The sequence below is a fragment of the Acomys minous genome (assembly GCF_964271855.1).
Source record: "Acomys minous genome assembly, chromosome: 1".
NCBI classification, from domain to species: domain Eukaryota; kingdom Metazoa; phylum Chordata; class Mammalia; order Rodentia; family Muridae; genus Acomys; species Acomys minous.
The window spans coordinates 155,054,641-155,067,511 of NC_140483.1; the positions used below are offsets into that span (position 1 = coordinate 155,054,641).

At 49.9% G+C, this 12,871-nt stretch overlaps 1 protein-coding gene across 7 annotated transcripts in view; it reads left to right on the forward strand.

Annotated features, from left to right (window-relative positions):
• RGS3 (regulator of G protein signaling 3) overlaps positions 1-12,871 on the forward strand; it is a 142,978-nt gene that overhangs the window by 37,068 nt on the left and 93,039 nt on the right. For all 7 annotated transcript variants that reach the window (XM_084747960.1, XM_084747955.1, XM_084747949.1 and 4 more), the window contains 4 exons: positions 4,784-4,834; positions 7,507-7,565; positions 8,541-8,635; positions 9,648-9,716. In XM_084747960.1, coding sequence (XP_084604086.1) covers positions 4,784-4,834; positions 7,507-7,565; positions 8,541-8,635; positions 9,648-9,716 — 274 coding nt within the window. Of the gene's footprint in view, positions 1-4,783; positions 4,835-7,506; positions 7,566-8,540; positions 8,636-9,647; positions 9,717-12,871 lie in introns of those variants that run through there.

Here is a 12,871-nt window from a genome sequence, read left to right on the forward strand (position 1 = left end):
CCTCCCAAGTGCTGGGATTAAAATCGTGTGGCACGATGCCTGTTGCCCTTCTCTGGGCTTCGGAGTGAAGGTGTGAGACACATGTCCTGTAATGGTGGAGGAGGTGCCTGCCGGGGAACTGTGTGTTCTCGTGTTGAACTGGGTAGAGTTTTGGTCTCCAGTCCTGGCTCTGGGGATACCCTGGATACTCGGGGTCTAAGTCGCTGACTAAGTCAGGTATGACTAGCCACCAATGAAGAGCTTGGGCAATATAGCTTCCGGGTCCCTGAGTGTTGAACATTTGATAGAGGAGACTGGGAAGGAAGACAGGGGAGAAGGTAAGGTTCATTCGTGATCTAACACTCATGTGTGAGCCTAGGGGCCCTGGCCAGGAGCCTGGAGCTTGGCTGCCTGCCTTGGTCTCTGCTACTACATGGGAAAGGGTCCTCGAGTTCTCTTTGAGTGGACCTCCTTGGCAGATCTTGTAGACTCATCAGAACCTTGGGGTCACTCTTTGACCTAGACTGTGTTCCTCAACTGGTGGGTCACAACCCCTTTGGCAAATATCTAGCTCCAAAATTATTTACATTACTGTTCATAAGAGTAGCAAGATTACAGTTATGAAGTAGCAGTGAAAATAATTCTATGGTTCAGGGGTCACCACAATGTGAGGAACTGTATTAACAGGCTGCAGCATTAGGAAGGTGACCTAGGACCATTCTCTTCTTCAGCTCCAGCTTTGGCCTGGTCCATAACCCTGTCTAATCTACCAGGCTGTGAGCCTGCTACAGACAGAAATCTGTGTGTTCAGATCACCCCTGTCTCTCACAGGTTTGCCCAGTGGAACTGATGATCATTTGTGTGGGGGGATATGTCTCCATTTCTAGGAAGGGCTACTGTTGGTGCTGTACAGTGTAGCAGATCTAAGGGCTTGCTTTGTGAAGTGGAGCATGTTTGGGCCAGAGCTGACTTTGCGCTGGCCGTGGTTTCAGAAACAAACAAATAACATTTCATGCTAGACCTAGATGCCATTGGGTTGGTGAGATCTGCCGCATGATTGCTGGCCGTGTCTGTTTCAAACCTTCCTCTCCCAACCCCGCCATGGAGCAGGCACGGGATCTGCAGCAGACTTCGAGGCACTATGGAGCCTGAGAGTAGCAATTTTAGGGACCCTGAGATAACCATCCTGTGGGTTCCCACGCAGCCTTTCATCCCAGGGCCACATCACCCTCCAGTATCAACTCATCACAGCCTGGAGTGCAGTAACCCCATCATTAGCCCTGCCTCCCAGCCATGGACATTGTCCTGGGAGAGAAGTAGGCAGCTGGGTTTGAACTAGACTGGGCCTCCTGGGATTCTGAGGCCTGCAACCTGGTCAGGAGAACAGTAAGATGGGCAGAGGCTAGAGTCTGAATGGCTTGTGCATTCTACCAGTGTGAGGATCGAGGCATTCCAGATTACTGTGCTTGGGAGCCTCATACAAAATTTCAAGGCACAGGACTCCCTTCTTTTTGTTCTCCAAAGGCTGCCTGCTTGTCTTCTAGCCAGTAATGAGGCCCAAGCCTCGGAACCATCACAGTTTTAGAGGCCACACAAAGAGACAAACAGCTAGGATAGTAACAGGGTGTCTCACTGTGGCAGAGGAATGGCTGGAGGACTCTGGGTCTTGAGGAGACAGCCCACAGCTGGTAGGACCAAATCAGGTTAGTGAGTTACCGACAGACTATTTAGACAGAGCATCAAAGAGAAAAGATTCTCACTACAGGAAGCTAACTTCCCTCACTGGAGGTGGCATAGCAGAGGGAGGGGACTGCGAGGCAGGGGTCATATGTGGAGAGGCCCTGCTCTTGGCCTCTTAGCTGATGTCCCTGAGTGGATGGAGTCCTGTGGGTGTCTGAGGTTTCAAGGACACTGCTAGACTCAGAAATTTTGATGTGTCTGGGGTGTGATGGGTGTGGCTCTGTGAGCAGGACTTGAGGGGTTTTTGTTTTGTTTTTAATCTCTGTCTCTCTCTGTCTCTCTCTGTCTCTGTCTCTTTGTATATACATACATGTATATATGTATATACATACATGTATATCACAAGTGTGGGAGTAAACGTGCCAAGACACATGTGTAGAGGTCAGAAGACAACCTTGAATGTTGGTCCTTGATTCCATTTTGTTTGAAGCATGCGCCCTTACTGGCCTGGCTAGTTTTATGTTACCTTGACACAAGCTGTAGTTATCTGAGAGGAGGGAACCTCAATTGTGAAACTGCCTTCATAAGATTGGGCTTCAGGCAAACTTGTAGGGCATTTTCTTACTTAGTAATTGATGGGGAAGGGACTATCCCATTGTGGGTGGGGCCATCCGTGGGCTGATGGTCTTGGGTTCTATAAGAAAGCAGACTGAGCAAGCCATGAGGAGCAAGCGAGTCAGTAAGCAAATAAGCAGCACCCCTCCATGGCCACTGTATCCAATTGACTACAGATTCCTGCACTGACTCATGATGGATTGCAATGTGGAAGTACGATCAATAAAGCCTTTCCTCCTCAGATTGCTTTGCTCATGGTGTTTTACCACAGCATCAGTAACCCTAGTAAGACAGTTGTTGTCTTCCAATGCATACACCAAATTAGTTGGTCCTCAGGCTTCTTGGGACTCTGTCTCCACCTCCTCTCTCTCACAGGATCACGGGGATTACTGATGCACTACTGTGCCAGTCTTTAAGTGGGTTCTGGGGTCTGAACTCAAGTTCTCACACTTGCATATAAGTGCTTTACCCAGTGAGCCATTTCTTTATCTTAAGCTGAAGCCTCAGTTTATTTTTCTTTTATTTAAATAAAAACAGGAGAAGTCAGAAACAAACAGCCACTCCACTCAGGTCTCCAATCATCATCTGCTTCCCAGAACAGGTCAACCATCATCTTTCTCTTCCCCTAATTGATTTCCTCCTATCCTCCATTCTTTTCATCTCCCCTATCATCTGTCCATCCACCCATCTACCCAGACACCCATCCATCCACCCACCCATCATCCATCCATCATCTACCCATCTACCCATCCATCCATCATCTACTCATCCACCCATCCATCCATCCACCCATCCATCATCCATCCACTCATCCAGACACCCATCCAGACGTCCATCCACCCAGACACCCATCCACCCATACATCCATCTACCCACCAACCCATCCATCCACCCAGACACTCATCCATCCACCCATCATCCATCTAGACACCTATCCACCCATCGATCCATCCATTCATCCACCCACCCACCCATCCATCTATCCGTCCATCTATTCATCCACCCATCCACCCATCCATCCATCTTTGTGGTGCTGGGAGTTGAACCCAGGACCTTGCATGTATTCGAGGCAAGCACTCTAGCACTGAGCTACATCAGGGTCTTTTTTGACAGGCTCTTGCTATATAGCCATGGCTGGCCTTGAACTGGAGATCCTCTTGCCTTTATCTCCTGAGTGTTGCATTTTCAGTTATAAAAGTGTTGCTTATGATGCGTTTATATTGTTAAAACAACAAGATTGGAAAACAACATAAATTGGAATTCTTAACTACTTCCCATTCTCTTTCCTCCAGGCAATTCTGTGTTTAATTTGGTGTCTTTTGCCTTTTTTTTTTTTTTTAAACATGCATGTGCACACAACAGGTGTTTTGCGCTGCAATTTGTCCCTTTTAAAAACTTGTTGGGATGGTTCAGTGGTTAAGAACACTTGTGGGCTGGAGAGATGGCTCAGAGGTTAAGAGCATTGGTTTTTCTTCCAAAGATCTTGAGTTCAATTCCCAGCAACCACAAGGTGTCTCAAAACCATCTATAATGAGATCTGGTGCCCTCTTCTGGCCTGCTAGCTCACATGCAGGCTGAATATTGTATAAATAATAAATAAATATATATATTTTTAAAAGAACACTTGTTGTTCTTTCAGTTCCCAGTATTCACATGGTGTCTCATAACCATCCATAACTCCAGTTCCATGGGATCACAAGCCTTTTTCTGACCTTTGGTGCCACAAGAAGCACAGACAAACATACAGACAAAACAAGCACATACACACACGCAGACAAAACAAGAACACACATAACAATCTAAAACCAACCAAACATCAACTTGTCAATGATATCCCCACACCAGACCACATAGAACCAGATCATACCATCCCCCAGCACAGCTATCTATTTATTTATTTATTATTTGTCTTCTTTTTGAGACAGGGTCTCTCTGTGTAGCCCTGGCTGTTCTGGACTCACTTTGTAGTTTAGGCTGGCCTCGAACTCATAGAGCTCCACTTACTTCTGCCTCACTAGTGCTAGGATTAAAGGCGTGCCCCACCATGCCTGGCTATAGATGGTTTTACAGGCAGCACCCCAGGAGTTTCCATGGTTCCTTTCTCTCAGCAGCCTGTGTGCATATGTGGGTAGTTTGTCTCTAGTACGAACCTACTTGAAGGATACACACATACAAATGCCAGTGGATAATACCAGCAATGGCAACTGGTCCTCCTTGTGGCAGACTGTGGCAGTTTCCTGCATCCTACTCCTTTGCTAATATGGACACTGTCCACTGTCTTGGCTGCCTCATGCAGGGGTGAGCTCCCTGTCACCAGAATGGCATCCGTCAGGCTGGGACCACTGTAGAAGGAAGGCACTCCTGATGGGGAGAGGACACAGACCCTTAAATCAGAGATAATGCACGTCTTTGGACAGCGTCACATGAACAGGAGAGCTCCCTTATCACTGATGTTCAGTTTCCCCAACATGGAGCCGAGGTAAAGGTGTCTCTTTCATTGTCTCCTTAGGTCAGCTGAAGCTGTCCATTGATGCCCAGGACCGGGTTCTGCTGCTGCACAGTAAGTATGGCTATGTCCAGCATCAGCAAGGGAGGAGAGGGACGGTCCCCTCCTGCCTGGAGCTGGACAGGGCACTGTGTCACTATGGCATTGTTTCTGCCATTCGTCCACTGACAAAGTGGGGGATCTTTTTGTCCTCACCCTGAAGCGTCTTGAGTCTGGCTACTGGACCTGTATCCTCAGCAGGCTGGAGTTGCCTCTAAACATCTCCAAGTTACACTCGGGCCAAGCAAAGCAGGGCCACGGAAAAGCCTTCCTAGCTTCCCTGCTGGCTTCCCCTCCCCCCCCCCCCCCCCCGCCCCCGACTCATTATTTGGTTTACTCACACAGTGATGGGCAGTGTTATGGTTAAAGCCCTAGCTTTTGGAGACAGGCCACTAGAATCTGAGTCGTGGCTCGCAGGCTTTGCTCACTAAGTAAACTCAAGCAAGCTCAGTTTTCTCCTCACACGGTAATAGCCACCGTCTCATGGGTCGTTTCATGTTTAGCTGAGTTGGATTTGGTAAAGCGTCCAGCACACAGTGGAGACGCCTAGTAAGATAAAGCGGAAAGCCATGAATTGCAGTTAGTGGTGGAGCATTGGTGCTGTGCCAGGGCCTGCGAACACCAAGGAGAAGTACTTCCCTGTGTCTAAGTGGTGTTATGGGTTGCCAGGGAGGACTTGATTTGCCCACGTAATCCCTCTGTCCTTCCACCAAGCATAGGAGTATCGCCATGCTTTTGTTGTAGCTCTTGGCGTCTGGACTCTACAGCTTAGCTTGGGAGGCCCCACCTGTCTCTCTAGGCTCCTCCTCCTCCCCATTCTACCCACCACGTGCCACACTCCTCAGCAATGTCTGCTCCTTAGGCATGTAGCCTCTTTGCTGGTACCTCTGTGCCTTTGCACAGGAACTGCTGCTCCGTGTCTGCAATAACCTTCCTCTTTTGTTCAACTCCCTCCTAAAATGAGCCTTTCCTCCCTCTGATTTTGCAAGCGCTGTACCTAACCAGGACGTCAGTGGGCCTCAGGAAGAAAGGCTGGCTTTGCTCACCCCGCTCCTGCCCAGGAGTCACTCCTTGTCCTTAACCCAGCCCCAGGGGCTGCTTGTTGCTCCCAGTTTGGGGTCCTTATCATGGCCCGAGGTTTGCTTTCCCCACCATGACAAGAGTGCAGTGAGGGTGTGGGCGGGGCTACCTTACTGCCGTGGATAGTCAGGAAGACCCTGAGGAGGTCACCAGGCCTGGCTCCTGTCCAGGAAAGCCACGCCCTAGATAGGAGGGATAGACTCTCAGAGAACAGTAGCTAGGATACAGAACAGAGAACAGCAGGCGCCCGGGTCCTTTGCTCCTGGCCTTAAGGGGCCCAATGTGAAGTTCCCAAGGACCAAAAGAGGGGTGTTCCGTTTCTGCCAGGGTCTCTCCCCAGCTGTGCAAACAGTTTTTTGCAAAATGCATCTTGGCCCCCGCCACACCATTTGTCCTGTGTAGTTTGCTTTGGCTTTTCCCCAGCCTCAGCCCTTCATCCCTTCCAGCCTGGCTTCCCAGGCCTCGTGCCCGAGACTGCTGGGGCTGTATGTGAGCCAAACCCCAGGGTCCAACCAAACAAAACACAAAGGAAAACAAGAGATCTGGGTTCTGTAAGACCTATCACCTGATTCCCGAGGACATCAGGTAGGAGAGCCATTCTTACCTTTATGGCAAGCACTTGTCCCATTTCTTCCTTCCTTCCCTCCTTCCTGTCTGTCTGTCTGTCTGTCTATCTATTTATCTATTTTCTATCATAATTACTCTTCTTTTTCTTCTCCTCCTCCTCTGTTTTGTTGGTAGTGCTGTGTATCAAACCAGGGGCCTCCTGCATGCTAGGCAAACACTCTATTAACTGACCCATACCGCAGCCCCTTATTCCTTCTTTCTACTTAGCAAACATTTTGTGGAATGGTCACTTATTGGCCAGGTAGTGTAGTGGGCACTTTAGAAACATTCTTTATTTTAAAAGCGTAAGTGTCAAGGGGGGTGAATATCATCACAAACTCTTGGGGACACAGAGCGTTCAGTCTGACGAAGCCGGAGTTACTCACTCTAGCACACACGGTGCTAGAGTGAATGGTGAGGCTGGCTTCACGTATGGTCTGCCTGCCTCTGGACTCTGAGCTTGTGACCATTCTGTGACATTGTTCACTGCACAGCACGGTGCTCCATGCGGCTTGGGCTCCCGTCCCTGGAGGCCGTCCTGGAAGGTAGAGAGAGCGCTGGACTGGGAGTCAGGAGACATGGGGTCTAATCTAACTGCCATTTCCATTGCTCTGTTTTTCTACACAAGTTTCTTATAGTTCTGGGTCTTCCTGGCAATCACTCTTCCCTCACTCAGTGATGGTTTAGACCGAATACGTTGTAAGTTCCCTTCCAGCTATAAGCCTTGGGGAGTGAGATACACTCCATTCTTTACCACAGTGAGGGTGCTGTGAGAACATGGGGGTGGTGGGGAGTGGCAGACACCAGGCAGAGAAAAGGTAACAACCATTAGTTAGCACGTCAACTGAGAGACCAGGGGTAGGGGTCAGAATCCCACTGCCCACAGATCTGCCTTATATTTTCATATCTTTCCATTAGTAAGAGCATGCCTGTGCTGACATATGTGTATATATTCCCCACCCCTACTCACCCCCCCCACCAACTTTTCCATTCTCTTTTAGTCATAGAAGGCAAAGGCCTGATGAGCAAAGAGCCTGGCATCTGTGATCCCTATGTGAAGGTATGTGATGGGACTATAGGCAGGTGTGGGGTGCTGGGGAGCCATGTCCTGGGGTGCAGTCTCAAGGTCCAAGCACACCTGTGGGTTTGGGGCTTGAAGTAGTGACCACCACCTCATTCACTGGGTCTCTGGGCATTTACGAGGCTAAGTGCTGGCCTAGACTTTTGTTTTGTTTGTTTGTTTTTTGTTTTGACTGGCATGTTCTCTAGGGCTTTGGGCAAGAGCTACACTCTTAAAGGTGCTCTTGGCAATCCACACAGTGGCCCCTGTGACCATGCTGGTTACAAGCATTCTTATGGAGGGTAGCACCTTCATCCCGTTCCCCACTGAACTAGAGGCAGAACCTTTAGGCTTGGGCAGGAGAGCGGGTTTCTCTGAGGGCTGGGAGGTCTTTCTGGCTTAGACCCTGGCAGTGAATGCAGTGGACCACAGGGGTGAAGGAGACAGGAAGGAAGCCAAAGACCAAGGACATCTCAGAGTGCAGCAACCAAGATGCCCAGTGCAGGCCTGACACTCTCTTCCCTCTACTTCCTGAAGCCCTTCCTTCCAAGAGCTGGGAACCAGGGTGGATGCCTGGGCCTGGGGAAGACAGTACGGGTAGTGAAAGCATGGCCTTGGGCCCCTTGTGGGAGGGAACAGATGCCAAGGAGCTCCTGGGGTCTTAGAAGGGAGGAGGCCTTTGACTTTGGCAAGACCTTCCTGGTTGAGAGAATGGTAAAGATGATGAACTTGTGCCCCCGGCCCCCCTTGTCGCTGCCTTCTTGATACCAGCGCCATGACTCCCTGCCCTGGTGTCCATCCCACTGGCCACAGGCTCCATGTTTGTGATACAAGAGCGCTGCACTCTGCCCCCTCCCAGGCCGGTTTGAAGAACTCTGGGAAGGTTTTAGGTTGGAGCTGTTCAGAGCTAGCTGTGGGGCTTGGGTGACTGTGTGGCTCCGAGCTCACCTAACGCTTTTACTTTCTCCGCTCAAGATTTCCTTGATCCCTGAAGACAACCAGCTATGCTGCCAGAAGACACAGACCATCCCAGGCTGCAGAGACCCAGCCTTCCGCGAGCACTTCTTCATGTAAGAGTCGGGAACAGCTAGGCCCTTGAGAAGGAGAGGCAGGGAGGGTCTGTCTGGAAAGATCTCTGTTTGCCAGATCTAGACACAGATCTAAAACAGAACAACCAGTGACTTCTGAAGGATGCCTTTGTTTTCTCATCCCCCCGTGTCCTTGTATGCCTGGCCTGGACCCAGCAGTGAGGCCCACAGTGATAACGTGTCTCTTGGCTGGCTCTCCTAACTACGGTAACTAGATTTAGGGCTGGCAGGCCCCCCGAAATGTGTAGCCAGTTTCCCATTGCCTCTGGCCAAGTTTTCACCTTCAATAGAAGGAATTTTCCAAGCTGAGGGCGGTGTTACCTGCTCACCGTTCCCCCCCCCCCCTTTAGTTAAACTCATTAACCTTTCTGAGCCCCAGCTTCCTCATGTGTAGAATGGAGTTAATAATAGTTCCTGCCCGGGGAGCTGGGGACTCTTAAGTGGGACGTGGGGCAGAGCCCATCAGAGGGGGAGCTGCTGTTGTTGCTGTTACTGTTATTTCTATTCCCCATCGCTGGATACTCTGGGGCCAATGAGAAGGTCATGGGCATTCAGTCTTTTCCTGTGAGTGAGAATGAATCATAATATTTTGCCTTTTCTCCTCACTTCACAAGGTAATTTTGCATATTATGCAAAATTGGACAACATGGGTGAATAAAAAGAAGGAAGCAGAAAGTATTCAGAGCCTTCCTACTCACACAGAGATGCCTTGGTGCAGTTCTTGTGAGATCCCTCCATTCATGTGGGCGTGCACCTCCTCGTGTGTTTACAACACAGGGATGTTTTATAATGGTGTGTCCTAGCCTCCTTTCGGTCCTTAACGATGTAGTCGAAACGCTATTACGCACGTGAGGCTGCATCTCCCATCCCGTGGCACTGTATCTAGCCAATTGTGTCGATTGCTTCTCAGCTGTGTTGTAACCACAGCCAGCTCTGTGAGCCTGGCCTAGACCTGGGCCCTCCTAACGCTCTGGTGCTCTGCTTTATGTCCTAGTCCTGTCCCGGAGGAGGGAGATCAGAAGCGTCTTCTGGTGACCGTGTGGAACAGGGCTGGAGAGACCAGGTGAGGACACCTGCTGAGCTGGACCGAGAAGCTTCTCTGGGTTAGAGGTGCCAGCATGCAGTAGGGACTTACTTTGTGCCTTCAGGATAAATGAGTTGTAGAGGCTGGCACATTGAGTCTCTATCACATGGAGGTGATGACAAAGGGGAGGCCAAGACACCCTTGTCAATGAACATTTGCTGAACTCTTGGTATCAACAGGGCAGGGCTTAACTCTCTCTCCCCCCCCCCCCCAAGCAATGCCAATTAGCACACACAGAGACTCTGCTCTGAAGGTGCCCACTGTCTAGGAAGGGACCCTAGGCAGTGTCTGGAGATAAATTACAGCAACAGCGTGCATGTAACCCAGTTCCATAGGGCACTGTGCACTGCTATCACTGGGCCTACTTTGCTCTGAGTTACTACTGTCCTTAGTACCCAGCACATGCATGCCTAATACATACTAACCTCACAAATAGAACAGGATGAATGAAAAAGAGAGTAAGTGTGGGAAGGTGACTTGGAGGGTTTCATGGGATAAATGGGATTTTGAACCCATTTCAATAAGAGAATAAGAATTAGACAAAGAGGGGCTGGAGAGATGGCTCAGTGGTTAAGAGCGCCACCTGCTCTTCCAAAGGTCCTGAGTTCAATTCCCAGCAACCACATCTTGGTTCACAACCATCTGTAATGTGATATGATTCCCTCTTCTGGCCTGTGGGTGTGCAGGCAAGCAGAATACTGTATACATAATAATAAAGAAATCTTAAAAAAAAAAAAGAATTAGACAAAGAAAGAAGGAAGGAACATTCTGGGCCAGGCATGCATGAGTAAGCGGGAAGTACTGAGGTTGCAGCGGCAGTTGTGGTAGCTTCAGGCTGCCGTGAGGAGGCCTCATGGTTTAGGTGTGACGAGGATGTGTGTTTGTGTGTGTGTGGCAGGTTGATCTTGCAGGCAGTGGGGGACAAAGGAGGCAGTTGTGGTTGTGAATAATGAGAGGCAGGTGTCACGGCGGTGTGGGTCAGGGATGCAGTAGGCGAGCAGCCTGGGGATTGGCTGCGAAGGAAAGCACTGCCTGCTGAGGCCCACTGGACCAGGAGCAACGTGCGCTCGTGCAGTAGAACAATCTGGGAGACGTGGTGGCCAGCAACCCTTGTCCAGCAAGCACAGAGTAGAGCTGAATGTATTTAAAAGGGGACCACGTGAATGAAAATCAGCTCAGCTCCCCAGCCTAGGCCTGGACAATGGGAGCAGGGGGTGGGGGGCGCGGTGTTGAATGCTTTTTGTAGATGCACCATGTTGGAGATTGAACCCAACCCAGGGCCTTGGACACACCAGGCAAATGTTCTGCCACTGAACTCCACCCTGACTCATGCGTTCCTTCTGGAAACATAAATCCCATTTAGCTAACATGCTTTTATAGGGGGGTCCCATTTAACTTTGAGAATCAAGAATATTTGTTTTGATGGAATCTACTTTTCATCACAGAGTGATGCTCAGGGTACTATCTACCCATCCATCCGTCCATCCATCCACTCACCCACCCATCCATCCGTCTGCCACTGCCTGGCAACCAACATTCTAGATACTGAGCATTCATATATCTCTCTGGAGGAGCAGTGAAAGAGACTTGAGAGTGTGGATATGGATGGATGTGGGGCTATCACCCTGGTAACAGGTATTTTACTTACTAGGTGCTAGGCTGAGTCCAGCAAAGAATGAGACACACCACCAGGATGCACTGAGTGTCAGGCCCTGTATTTGGAGGGTCAGTAAGCTGCATCGGGGGTCCTGAAGGATGCCCAGAGGAATGTCAGAGAAGCAGAGGGATGCTCAGCAAGCTCTTCGTGGAGGTGAAGGCTGGAGCTGAGCCTTCTGTGGGAAGCAGGCAAGGCAGAGCTTCTGGAAGAGCCAGCAATACGGGTCACATTTTTGGAAGAGAAAGTGAGGCTGGGGAAAATGAGTCAGCCCCCAGCGAGGCCGCCTGATCAGGACACTGTCTCCGCTAGTTGCCTATTTTGGGAAAGTGAGATTCTTTATTAAATAAAACACAGCCGGACTCATGGTCAGAGTCCCAGCCCTAAGCTCAAGAGGGCCGGGGCAGGCTCAGACAGGCTTGCCTGTGGAGCACATGGCTCCACCAAGGCTGTAAGCATCAGGCTGGTTGTTTTTAGCCTCCCAGTGGTGGCGACGTCCTAAAGCAGACTCTTCTTTATCAGTGTTCTGAAATGCTCTGAGCTGGAGCAGACAGACAGCAGCTGCAGGGAACCCTGGCTCTGGCGAACACTCCCAAATCAAATTGTCCTTCCTTGAAGGACAGACATTTGACTTCTCAAGGTGAAAGGCCATTAGGGGAGGTGGTGGTGGTGGTGGTGGGGACAAACGTTTACTGAGCTGTTCTCCATGTCAAACATTTTCTATACATTATCTCATTTAATGCAGGTTTTGAGGGGTGAAGATTCTGATTTATTCTCTCAAACACCCATGAAGGCATTAATACCTTGAGGTTATATAACAGCTGGTAGTTAATGAATTTAGTCTATGTGAACAGTAAGCCCATGGCATGCCTCATCTAATTTAATCCCCTCTCTGCTCTTTTATGGGAGAGAAAACAGGCACAGAAAGGTTATGTAACTTGTCCAGAGTAACACAGCTGGAATGCAGGGGCGGGGGGGAAAAAAGTCAGCTGCAAATCCAGGCAGTCAGCAGCCAAATCTTTGTACTTGTAGTCACATCCCAGTGCAGTGGCCCTGCCTCCTGCACATGACAAATGACCACAAAGCCACTCTCCTTCCCTGTCAGTGGCTTGCTCCTCCAACCTTGAATGTTTCTTCAACACAGGTAGTGTAGCTTTCTATAAACAATCTAGTCAAGTGTGCAGTGGATGCATCCTGAAACCTGGAGGCAACAAGAGGGAGAGAGGTCCTCCCAGTGGTGCCTATAGATGCCTACTAGAGACAGGGTGTGCCAGGAAGTCCTGATGGCACTGGGGGATGGCTCAGTGGGCAAGAGCACTTGCTGTGCAACCATGCGGACCTGAATTTGAATCTCTAGCACCCATGTGAAAAGTCATGCAAGCCAAGCCAGCCGCATACAAGCTTATAATCTCCCAGCAGTGTGCGGGGTGGGAGATGGGAAGATGACTGGGGTTTTCTAGCTGCCTGCCCAGCACTAGCT